This window comes from Loa loa (assembly GCF_000183805.2).
Source record: "Loa loa unplaced genomic scaffold supercont3.19, whole genome shotgun sequence".
Classification (NCBI taxonomy): Eukaryota; Metazoa; Nematoda; class Chromadorea; order Rhabditida; family Onchocercidae; genus Loa; species Loa loa.
The window spans coordinates 28,054-40,710 of record NW_018108199.1 but is presented as its reverse complement, the minus strand read 5'-3'; the positions used below and the strand labels follow the sequence as shown (position 1 = coordinate 40,710).

The 12,657-nt window shown below is 36.2% G+C and overlaps 1 protein-coding gene across 2 annotated transcripts; it reads left to right on the top strand.

Moving 5' to 3' along the window:
- The first annotated feature begins 7,545 nt into the window (after nucleotides 1-7,545).
- LOAG_16782 lies at nucleotides 7,546-12,361 on the top strand. 2 transcript variants are annotated; one of them, XM_020449439.1, is made up of 9 exons: nucleotides 7,546-7,652; nucleotides 8,218-8,395; nucleotides 8,668-8,827; nucleotides 9,160-9,365; nucleotides 9,836-9,951; nucleotides 10,071-10,233; nucleotides 10,635-10,778; nucleotides 11,235-11,382; nucleotides 11,510-12,361. In XM_020449439.1, the coding sequence occupies exons 1-9, from the start codon at nucleotides 7,636-7,638 to the stop codon at nucleotides 11,545-11,547; spliced, it is 1,170 nt and encodes a 389-aa protein (XP_020307025.1). In that variant the 5' UTR covers nucleotides 7,546-7,635; the 3' UTR covers nucleotides 11,548-12,361. The 2 variants fall into 2 exon arrangements, with proteins under 2 accessions (XP_020307025.1, XP_020307026.1); XM_020449438.1 differs by lacking the exon at nucleotides 7,546-7,652 and having other exon boundaries at nucleotides 8,178-8,395.
- The last annotated feature ends 296 nt before the right edge of the window (nucleotides 12,362-12,657 follow it).

Sequence of the window (12,657 nt, the reverse complement as noted above, 5' to 3'; positions counted from 1 at the left end):
TTTAGGTTGAAAATGATAAGGAAAAGGATGGGGAACAATAATATGATAGTAATAATGACAGTAGTAGTGGTAGAATGATGATCGCAATGGTGATAGTAATAGTCGCAGCAGCGGTAATGAAAACTGAATTTGAGAACAAATTGTCGATGTGCAGTGATTGCTGCTGATGCTGAGAAGATGGTAGAATGTGTCGGAAGGAACGTATTAGGAGATAAAAGGGGCGGGGGAGTTCTAGGTCAAGAGTGATAGTGTGTGAAGGACGGCATTAGCAGTTATAGAATTGTCGTGGGTACGGACACGGGTATTGCTTGGAATAAAGGGAATATCAGATAGACAAATCACGGAAAGACGACCTGACGACCAATTTCGTGACGCACCCCTTCCATTATCCAGTATACATCACAATATTTTATGTGAGAGAGGGTATAGATAAATATGAATATGATTCTCTTTTGATCCTTTCACTTCTTCAATATACAACGCAAAAAGGACCAATTGACCACATTATAACAGCAAGGTGATTTCAAAACAAAAATGATATCGGAATTCCACAAACAGAGTTAGCCACAAAGAAGTGAGACTGCCCAAAAACGAATGATATAGCAAACTCCAGATCGTGATCAAAATACAGTCGTTCTTGTTTCGTAAATGCTTCGAATTCTTTATCGTAAAATAGAAATTTCATTCATTCGTTGCCGTTGCATGAGGCATCTGTAAGTAAAATTGAAATATTTCATTTATGACGAATGGAAAGTATTTGAAGAGAGGCCTATCGAAACGTTTTCGACCGCTCTTCTTCCCTTCTCTTTTCTTCTTTCTTTTGGTATAATCATATATCAACAATCAGTTGTTGCGGAGAAACATGATAACTTGACAGAGTAGTGGAAAGTGACCTAATGGTCAACAAATCCTTTAGGGGGTGGTTACTTTCAGTTCGATAAAGAGGATAAGAATGATACCATTGCGTGCGCACTCGACATAGGAATTTAAGGTACTTTTGAGCAAAGGTGCAAAACAGTGCAACATTACTATCTGATACTTTTAATTCTTGCACAGTGTACATAAAAGTGTACACAGTGCAAGAATTAAACTTCTAAAACAATATCTTTTGATTTGATTTTCTCGGTGGCACAAAGATTTCCCTACGTGTTGTTTGCTGAAATTCCTGAATAAGTACATGCAGACGGATGTAGTAATCTTTACAGTCCATCTTCAAACAATCGTTTATTTTAACGATCGCTAGGTATGATGCTAATCATTTCGTTGTTGCAATTTGCAATAAAGACAGATGCAAAAACGGTAAATTTGTTTTGAGGATAATCTTCGGTGAATTCTGGTAATGCTAACAACCAATGACCGTCAAAACTGGTATACCTCGTGTTACATTTCTAAAGCAAAAGTAGTCTTTCCAAAGCACATAAGTAAAGTACCTTTGTCTCAGTTTCAGCCACAGCGGAAGCAGTGATAAGACTAAAACGGAAGAAATCGGGTAATGGTTTAAATATGAAAGTTAATCGTTTCAATTATGAACAAAGTTCAAGTGAGACGAAATTTTAGAAAGAATACAGCAATGCTATTTAGGATTGTATTCCATTATCTGGATTTAGAAATTAATTAATGTTTAAGAATAAAAAGAAAAAGAGGCAAGCTAAGAAGTTGCTTTATATGGGATTTTAGTAGTGAAGAAAGAAAATATTCGATGAATTACCCAAAAGAAATGAGCACAAAATGTCAGGAGGTAATATCACTGAGCAATAGATTTCACTGTAAATGATTGTTTGCATTCAATGAAATATTGACACCGTATTCTGTTTGATGTTAACTTATCACTAAGGAACGATTTCGATAACACTGCAACAGCCAAAACGTTCATCAATCAAATCAACAAAGTATACCAGGAAAAAAAAGTTATTGTTGCTCAGTGAGCATCAAACGGTCAATGAACTTTAACTTTTGGTTAGATATTTAATTTGCAACAAAAATTTAAAAGTTCAATTTTTGGTTTAAAAGCACATAGTACGCAGAAAGTGTTTCATGAAGCAAAACAGAGGAATCAGCTTACTGACATATCCTATTCAAAACCAGTTCTAAGCAATTATTTCTCAAATCTCACCATACTCATTCAATCAACAACTTAGGCAATATTATTGGAGGAGAAGGTTTTAACGACAAATGGATAGAGTCAAGGTTGAAAGGATGAAGCAAATGATTCCGGAAAATGACATTTATTTTGAAACATGAAACGCTTTCTGTTAAGAGACATTACAGAGAAGTAATAAAAGAAAACAGTATGATACAACTTTTTCCTTCTGAAAAAGAGACAGATCCATCTCAATCTCATCCCCAATCCGGATACCAACAAGTACTATGTTATTACTATCCTTCACAGTTCATTTTATTCTGTTAGTATATCACATGAAAGACATAATTTGTCATTCTCTTTCACTACTACTATGAACACCGCACATATGTGTATGTATGTATGTATGCATGTATGTATGTATGTGTGTGTATAGGTGTATGTGTATGTGTGCATATATTTATTTTTATTATTTGTATCACAGTGGCACCATTTCGTACCGGATCACGTCAACTGGACTGCGCAATTCTTTAAACTATGTGTCAACTTCTGTTAATTTCGGTGGACTCGGTTCAGTGTGAGGAATTTTCTTGATTTTTATCTCACTGTATTTAATAATGAGAGTATTCCTAATTGCTCCATAAAAAAGGGAAGAAGGAAATGCATTCGGATGCTCTTTTACAAAAAATGATGGAATTCTTCCGAGGCAATGATGGTAGTCTGCTCTGTAAGAATCACGAAATATTTAATGTAATATTGGTAGCGCTAGTGTGACACACTAATATGGTGGCAAATTTATAAAACAAGAAGCTGCGAAAAGGTGAAATAATCTGAGACTGATTACGAGCCAGTCTTTATCTATTTCTCCTGGAAATTTCAACAACGTGGACACTCCAACCATAAAACCATTCCCAACTTGTCATTTAATGAAATGATGATCAAAAAAAGTTGCATGAAGAGCGGGCATAGGACAAAGTATGACAGAGACAGATTAACCTATTCAACCTTTAAAATGACAGGCATTCTGCCCGTTCAAAAGTGATGACGGGTTTTCGGTTTTGAGTTTCGACATGTGCATTATGTCTGGCGTCTGGGCTATGCAATTAAGAAATATGAGGTGATTCTGGACACTAACACGGATAAGAGTCAGGTTATGGTAAGCCATATAACCACGATGGCATATCATCACTGAAGTCTAATGCTCCACGCATCCTGACGCCTTATTTTCGCGGAGCAGAGCTGAGCTAACCATTTATAGTTTATTTAGATCAGCTGAACATTAGATTGACAGAACAAATGTATACAAAGTATGGGATGTAAATATAGAGTGGATGGAAAGACAGTGATTGCGAAAATAAACGAATGAATAAATGAATAGCTTGGACTTATGGAACAAGCAGCAACGGGCATTCATCCATCCATCTAACGACTAAGCTCGTACTACTACCCTCCAATAGTTAGTTGCTGTTCTCCAGATCGATTTGTACACTGCGTGCCCGGATAACATTATTCGCATATTCAACAATGCTAATTTGTTGATATAATGGCCACTAGTCTTTATCGCACAATAAATAGCCAATAGGTTGCAGACCTTTTGCAATGATCAGAAGCTGGAATTTTCAACAACATCCTGACCCCATTTTCGTTGGCTAATAATATTCAACAACCTTAAAGTAGGTAACGGTAGAGTTATATTTATTATAATACAACGAAATATGATGTTGTATATCCCCAACACAGAGTGACTGGAATATCGAGCTTTCAGTAGAAAGAGAAATAATGAGTTCCGAAATTCCGTCATAACCGTAGTTGGAAAGCGTCTTCTAATCATAATCGTAGTTGGAAAGTAAAGTCAAGCAGTTATACTGTTAGAAGTCAGTGCGTTGAACCAACCACTGCGACAGATGGATTGTACACGGTAGTTTAACTTTTTCAGGCAGTATCTGACGTATTTATACATTCATTTACCTCCACCCCTCTTTTTTCCCGCCCTGTACCGAGGGATGAACCACATCGAATGAGCAGACAACTCCGTGATTTTTTCATTTCGAAAAGACAAGTTTTAACTAAAGATTTCCTGAAAGCTCTTTCCATTGGAAAACAACCTGCTCCTGTTCCGTGTTTCGTGATAGACATGCTCCATCATGCTGAATTCCCATTTCGAAATGTGGTCACTTTTTTGTGCAGAACACCCACTGTTAGATACCTTCCTTTGACTGTCACTGATGTAATGTTCTTTGCTATCGACAAATCAACTGTCTCACATAACAAAATCAAACGTACGTTCTGATTAAAATCTTCGCTCTTCACTTCACCCCATATATTATTTTAGTATTGTCTCAGGAAAATGATTCTTGTCGCGCAGAGAAAATTGACCGCATTCTTATTTGATATATATAATAAGATAAGGTGTTAAGGCAATGTTTTAAGATATAATATAGGAAGCTCAGAGCAGGAATATGATACGCCAACAGCCTTACTGTATCTTTAACTGCAGTTTAGCTGATCTCAAGAAATGATAACAGAATTAGGACCTACAGAAACTGTCAGATTAGACCGCTTATTACTTGTTGAAAATAATACAATTCATTTTCGAATGAAATATTATCATTTAAATATAAAATGTCTAAATTTCAAATAATTCGATCTCATTTTAGTAACTTGAGTGAAGTTCATGTTTCTTATGATTTTTACTGTATAGAATAGGCAATTAAACTGAATGGACAGAAAAACAACTAGCTGAATTGAAATGAGGAACTGACGAAAATGATCGAGACAACCTGATTTATCGCATCCATAATATAGAATGGCAAAATAAAAGATTTACCTTTCTTGCTTGCTTTTTCAAGAAATATGTATCTCTTCCTTCTCCCCTTTTTAATCATCGAATCTAGGTTAATTAACATTCCGAGAATAGACCATTTTGTAATTTTCTCTTGATATTTCATCTTTATCCATAAGCTGAAGCGAATTTTGCACTAGGGATGAGGTATCTCGTCCTTACTGCAAAACTGCATTCTTCGCAACCAGTAAAAGTTAACCTAGATTCAAGGATTAGGAAGGAGAAGAGGGAGAGATATATATTTCTTGACAAGGAAAGCAAGATAACAGCCTGCATTCTTCGAAACCAGTAATTCACTCTCACACTATAAGTGTCCCAAAAATTTATCAAAATAGTTTGTACAGATCTCAAGAATGCGAAAAATAAGCAAATGCTAGCATCAATAAAAAGCAAAGGTAGTGTGAGTCACAATGCAAGCGTGTGACGAGATGCATGCAGCGGAGATCTTAACGTGTGGCATGGGTAGTATAGGTTGTATAATCAGCAAATTTAGTAGTTTTTCTTTAAAGATAAAAAAAGAAAAAGAGGTCACTTTTCACTTCAGTGCTTCTACGGAAAATCGTTTCAGTGATCAAAAGTCGCTTTGATTCCTTATCAGATGTGAAAAAATGTGAGATTCCAAGCACGGATCAGGTATTATTAATGGAAATGCTGCATAAAGAAAGTGATGAAATATTTAGCTTCAGAGTGATCTCTTCCTGTAATTCCGTGAAAGTTGCAAACTTTAATTACCGTTTACACTCAACAGGTGCAGTGAGATTTCCTGCAAACTTCACAATTATTACATATCACCCGGAACAAAATGGAACGAGATAAGGAATTACTATGCCACGACAAAAGCGCCTTATTATAAATTAACATTACTTACGCACGTGGGCTGAATAAGGACGCTATTACAAACTAATACATAAGAGATTCCAAGTAAGAGAGTCGTCAGGCTGTAGAAAAACGATGACAACTAAAATACCATTTAATTTAATATGTGCTTAAATAAATTACGCATCGGTCCAACATCTAAGTATATCTATTCTCTAAGAAGCAATTCAATAGTTTGTTGAAATTTGTATAAATTTCACTTGTGCTATTTCATTAGTTTAGAGACAGAATTATGGATTTCCGTTTATTATAATTCTAACCATTTTTCTTTTCCTCCGCGATTCACTCAAATGCGGTCCTTCTGTTCTTAACAGCATCATCGAGAGCTAAGCAGTTCGCAATGTCTACTACAAACATCAAGAAGTATCAAACAGCATGATATGCTGATGGTGGGATGATAAGCTGTTGCGGGATGCTTTCCTACTATTCCTTACATTTATTAATTGATTTATTCATATAAAATCAACGGGAAGATGGTCAAATGTTAACGTATGTCAAAGGTCAACCATTTGTGTACTAAAAAAATAGAAAACTAAAAGAAATAGAAGTGAAGCAAGTCACTATAAAATACTCGTGAAATTGTTAAAATGCGAAGTAATGAGTGCGCACTGCAACTAATTTTGTGCAAATTTTGATATATTTGTGTAAATCAGTCATTTCCTTCCCGGGAAATATCGAATATCCTGGTAATATTTGGGGTCTTTGTGAGAGAGAGAAAAAACAAGCGAACTTCAGAAGTTCGAAGGTGAACTGCTGTAAGTCAGAATCATCCGGGTCTTAAATAACAGTTAAGATATATTAGCGTTAAAAAAAAACAGAAAGACATCGAATCCCTCCACTCCAAATCTACAATGACAGTTAAAATTCAAGAATTCCCGGGACTCCAAATCCTCCGAACTACGGCATTTGCACTATATCCTTTCCTACTTACCCCACTGCAGAGTATGGCATCGCTTCGCTGCAGCCAAATTACGTCACACTACACAACGCAAAAGTGTCGCGCTGCATTTTGCAAGTTGGCCGCTTGCCAAATCTTTAGCTTCAATTCCTCATTGGGTTCTCTAGTGTGGGGACCTGATGTTGTTGTTGTTGCTGGGCTTTTGTAGGACAAGGAGATGCAGTAGTAGCATCACTACTAGTAGCATTGCTGGAGCTGCATTTGTTGGAGTATTATCTACACTATTGATTAATAGTACAATTATGCCTTGCGGGCCTTAGGGTCTACTGGTCTCTTTGAATGGCTTTTGAATTTTTGGCTATGGGACTTGTCTGCCTTTATGGCACCATTCATTTTAGATATGCTATAGTCAGTATGCCACTGTCTGGTTGGGTCGTCTTGCTCTGCTCTACTGTGAACTAGAGAAGAGTTTACTAACAGCCAGTTCGGTGGCTCTCCTCTAAGGCAAATAGCACAAGGCCGTATACCCCTTTTTCTTCCCTCTCTCTCCAGGTCTCTCTTTCGAAGTTTAATGTTTTCAAATTTTTGCCTCTACATGGTTGCATGCAGGATGCGTGCAGCTGTGGACCTGAAGGATGCTCTGTATTTAACCATGTCAATCGATGCGTGTTCTTACTGTCATGCATTACTGCAGCACACTAAGTGTTTTAGGCCTTGTAGATATATTGCTTAGATGGTGATGCTCTTTTGCGTAACTATTACCACCCTCCGTCCTTTCCATGTCCTTTGCACCTTTATATTGTCATCACTGTTCTTCCTGTTAACATTACAACTTTCCATTGCATTTAGATTTACAGGTGTACTCTGGCTTTCGTGTGGAATAGCTTTACCTGTGTGGAATAGCTTTATCGCATTCCTGCATCTCTCAAGGACGAAGAGATGAGCGGTAGCAGCAAGTAAGTCCTCTGGTACCATATCTTTGGTCGACATAAACTGGAAATTCTGAAGTCTTGTTTAGTTTTTCTTGTCCTCTTCACGAATTTATGGAATGATTTCGAAAGAAATGTTGAAAGTTTAATTAGTACATTTAACGAGAAGTCTTCTATATTAAGTGACGATGTAGTTTCATGTCGAAAAGAACGAACATCAGTTTTCCTACAAAAGTAGCACAGGGTGTTACATGTCTAACCTCTGATTTTAACTCATCCTCTGGTTAGAGTATCGAATGTTGTTCTTGGGGATTGTAATTTTCTTGTCTGCAGTTCAAAATTTGAAGTATATATGAGTGCTTTTTGACTATATTTTCAGACTTTTTCAACGGTAAAATGAGATTACGATTGCTTGGGATATTTCGCTGTTTACTCTTATTTTTATTTTTTCGCTTCCGGCAGTTCAGTATCTCTCATCCTCTTAGATCTCTCTGCACGCTTTCGTTCCATATTGTATTGATGATGGATTGTTTTATTAAAAAACCATTTCTTCTCAGCGATTCCATAATATAATGCTTTTAAATATTTGTAGTTACTATTCGGAAGAAACTAGAATAATAGCACCGGCAGCTCGTACTAAAGTTGGTACTGCTGCGCCGAAAATCTTTGGCAAAGAGCTACGAGATTTGGATGATGGTGATCTAGAAGGGCTGTTGTCCAAATTATCGCCTGAAGAACTCGAAGATCTCAATAGTGACTTCGATCCTGATGTAAGTTGTCATTGTATCTGTGTTCGTGTTTAATTTGATTCCTCGGTTGTTTGGGAGAGGAGCTATTCTTTGTTCATTACGATTTGTACAAATAGCAGTATCTAATAAGCTTTAGTCGGTGACGATGAACTTTCCTGTTGCTTAATTATTTCTACTGTTTGGTCCTGTAGCTTCGAACACTTTTTCTGCGATTAACACAAGTGTAGTTTGTTCAAAGTGCGTATGTAGTTCCAATTTTCAAGTTTTTCTGAGTTCCAATTTTTCTTCTCCAGAACTCTTTACTTCCACCATCACAACGATGTCGCAACCAAACTAGCAAACAGCCAACTGGACCTTACCAAAGAGATAAACTGTTGTTGTTCCTCGAGGAAAGCGCAAAACAAGAAGAAGATTGGGAAGAATGGGTACCCTTTAGCCCAGGAATTAAAAGAGGTTAGTTATTTAAGTAAACTGAGAAGGTAGTAGCTTTACCTCATGCTTGTAGGCTTCTATTTCAAATCTAAGTAGTTAGTAAATTACTTGTAATCTTTTTGAAAAACAGTGAGTGAAAGACTGTTTGTAGAGTACTCATTGCTGGTGAAAAGAAAATACCGAGAAGTACCATATTTCTTGAACCTTTTTTTTGCTAAAACTTTTGTGAACTATATAAGTCTTACTCTGCCTTCGTCACTCAATTCACTAATCTCTGGCCGTAGCACAAAGCTGTTTTTTTTTCCTTAAACAGACGTTATTGTAGGAAATGGACTAAAGTTTTATTTTGTTAGGAAAAATTTATGAACCGAAAGAAAACAATGATAAGAAATCCGGGAAAATGGAAATGCCAATAGAGCTGGATTTGGATGATGATGATGATGAGGACGATTTGGATGATGCATTGCATGAAGCACCTGAAAAAGATCTCGTTGATTTAGCTGGTATTCTGGGAATGCACAATCTACTTAACCAGTCACAGTACTACAATGCTTTGAAGGTTTTTTATGCCATTATTATTGCCACAGTGTTATATGCCATTGCATAATCAAACAAATGTTTTATTGCAGCCTAGGAATTTCTCACTGCTCGATATCCACTCTTGACTTAAAATTTGGCGAATCATTAACCAAGTTACGAATAAGCGATCACAAACTTACATTTAATTTCTAATGGCTCGATTTTTAAGTGAATTAATCTGTATGCCCGCTCATGCATTTCAAAGAAATGAACTATGCTAATAAGACACACAATGCTTGAATTAATACTGCTTATTTACAAAAGTTGTGTTTATTTGCAAAAAAAAATTAGGAAGTTTTGTTCCTATGAAGTTGTTTTTGTATCGGGGAGCTAGTTTTTTTGGCAATGTGCGCTGTTCTGATGGTTTGTTCTTGGCAGTATTTTCTTATTTCGACGAAACATTATCTCCACAGGGAGGAAACTAAGACTTCTTTCTTGTTTATGTTACAGGGTAAAGGTCAGGATGAAACAACAGGAACTACATTTAGTGGTGTTGTTAGGGCTTTCGAAGCGAAGATTCTTCCGGAAGAACCGGAAAATGAAACGGACGTTGATGATTGCATCAAGTAGGTTCATCTAACTTTTTTCTACAACACATTAGATATTCGAGGCTTTCATAATATAGATTTTGCTTTAGAAGTTTTATGTTTGAGATCGTGTGTAAATGTTTGATTTCGAATTACAGAAAACTTGAAGCAAACGATGAGATGGTAACTGAAGTAAATATCAACAACATGAAGCGAATATCGAAGGAGCGTATCAGAGCTCTCATTAAAGCTTCCTGTGCTAGCAAGCACATTAAAAAGCTGTCGATGGCCAATACTGCTATCTCTGATCAAGAAGCTAGAGTAAGTATTCCATTGTGCATGCTTTTTACTTTACAATATTTGTCAGTCGGCGAGCGATATAATGTTGATCAGTAAGTGATAGTGTAAAATAGTGTAGCATCTATCAGTTTGCACAACTATTGTTAAACTCTACAAAACACTATGTGTCGTAAGAAAAATGAAAATGCTGCTAGCAGAACAACAGTTGAATTCGATGGAAAATTAATGATTCCTTACAGCATTTACACTTTCCTCTAATTTTTATTGTACTCGCACTCCCTGATAATTTTTATATGTCACAAGTAATCTGTTTGCCGATACATTATTAATTAGTATTCTAGAATCGCTTGCAGTCAGTCTTCAACTCATTTTTAAAGCCTAAAAAAAATCACAACTGAATTATATTTTTGAATATTTTTTAGGGTCTGGTTGAATTGTTGGAAACATCGCCATCACTACGTGTTTTGAATGTTGAATCAAATTTTATAACACCGGAACTATTGGCAAAATTACTACGCGCTACGCTTATCACCCAAAGTCTGACTGAATTCCATGCCGAAAATCAGGTATTTTTTCTTTTACACTTCGAGAATTCTCAGTTTTTTCAGGTTTCTTACTGTATTACTGGTTGCCTCATTTGTTACCATATCTTTTTTCTTTATGGATCATGCATCATTCTTCAATAAAATAGACTAATACTGTCAAACTGTGTCATATCACCAAATGGTAATTGACAGTTCTTTCTGGAAGCTTTTGAATTATTTTTCAGTCATTTATTTCACGGAGAAATGAACATTGCGGTAATTGAAATGTTCATTTTTCTTTTCTTCCCATGTCATTTCTTACCACTGGTAATTTAGCTCTTTTCACTTCTTCACTAATTAAATTCAATTTATTTTTCTGATACATTTCCTTCATTATATATGATGCTTACAGTGGAGGAAAATGAATCACTACTGCGCTACATTTATCAGTATATTGAATCTAGAAGTACTATTGCATTTTTTTTCCATTTCTTTCAGCGAGCAAGCGTGTTAGGAAATCAAATAGAAATGGACATGATGCTTACAGTAGAGGAGAATGAATCACTACTGCGCGTTGGTGTATCCTTTCAATCAATGGAAGCACGTCACCGAGTTTCGGAAGCCCTTGAACGAAATTATGAAAGACGTTGGTTCTGTTATCAGCATTACTGTGAACTTACAGAATCTTCACTGCATACATTATTCAGATATTTACATTTAAGATCCAGAATTGCTAAATTTGATAAACTAAGAAAGTTATTTCCTGTTTTCAGTGCGACTTCGACGGCTAGGTAAAGAACCACGGGAATGACGAATACATCGATCAGCGGACTCCTGATGCGTAATGCTTCCATCTGTTTGTTTTCATCTTTTAAAAAGCTTTAGGATGCTTTATCATCTCTAGTGTTTCTTATTTCTGGGCCGTCAGCAATCTTATCAGTGAATGAATTAAACATAAGTGATTGGCAATGTGGACTTTTGGGGTATTAATATGCGATATGCAATTGGCTTACCTCGAAGAGAGGTTGCTTGTCCCGGCAGTTCTAATAATCCGTCCGCTGATCTACCTTGTTGCATTATTTTCCTGACTGATTTGAATGAGGAACATGAGCACATCAATTTTGACTTTTGAAATCGGTGGCTGAGGCGCAAAGAATTGGAGGAGTCCAAGACCTTCAAGGTCCTCGGTGTTATTTTGTTTTAAACTGTCTTCACATTTCCGCTCGTGAAACTCTTCTGGATTGAATTTGAGATGCATACAGTTCAGCCTTTATGTTGCCAGATTTGTCGTAAATCAGTTACATTCTTCCGAACCACATGATATCCAACTCTAACTTAGCTTCAGCATGGTCATGATGTTCTATGTTCGCATTGTATGTGATCATGCGCTTCACTGAAACGATGGTGACATCCCTGCTTCATTCATTTTTACGAGCTTTTTAGATCTTTTGAATTGTTTAAATTTGTACGTCTTCATACATCCATCCTCCTTCAGTTGCTTTTTCACGATGAAATTCATTGCGGTGTTTTATGGTTCCATATTCCCTCCCCTGCGCTGATAATTTCCAAAGGGTTAAAATGGCAAGATTTACCTTTGTGTTATAATTTGGCAAAGAACTGCTTGGATGCTTTATATAAAATAGAAAAAATTTAACGACGAATTACTCTATGTTATCTAATATTTTTATTTTTTCATGGCGAATAATTTTGCAAAGGATAACATTGTATGTCGCATTTTACTAAACCAGTGGCGAGAGGAAATATTTTCAAGGTCCCCTTCCTGTATATATATAGAAAAATTAAAATTTGTTACATAGTTTCTTGTACGATAAGATCACAAAGGTCATGGTTTTATACTTATCTGCAAAATGCCTCCTAATACGCCACGGATGATTGTCTTTGTATTTTCTAATTATTTTCT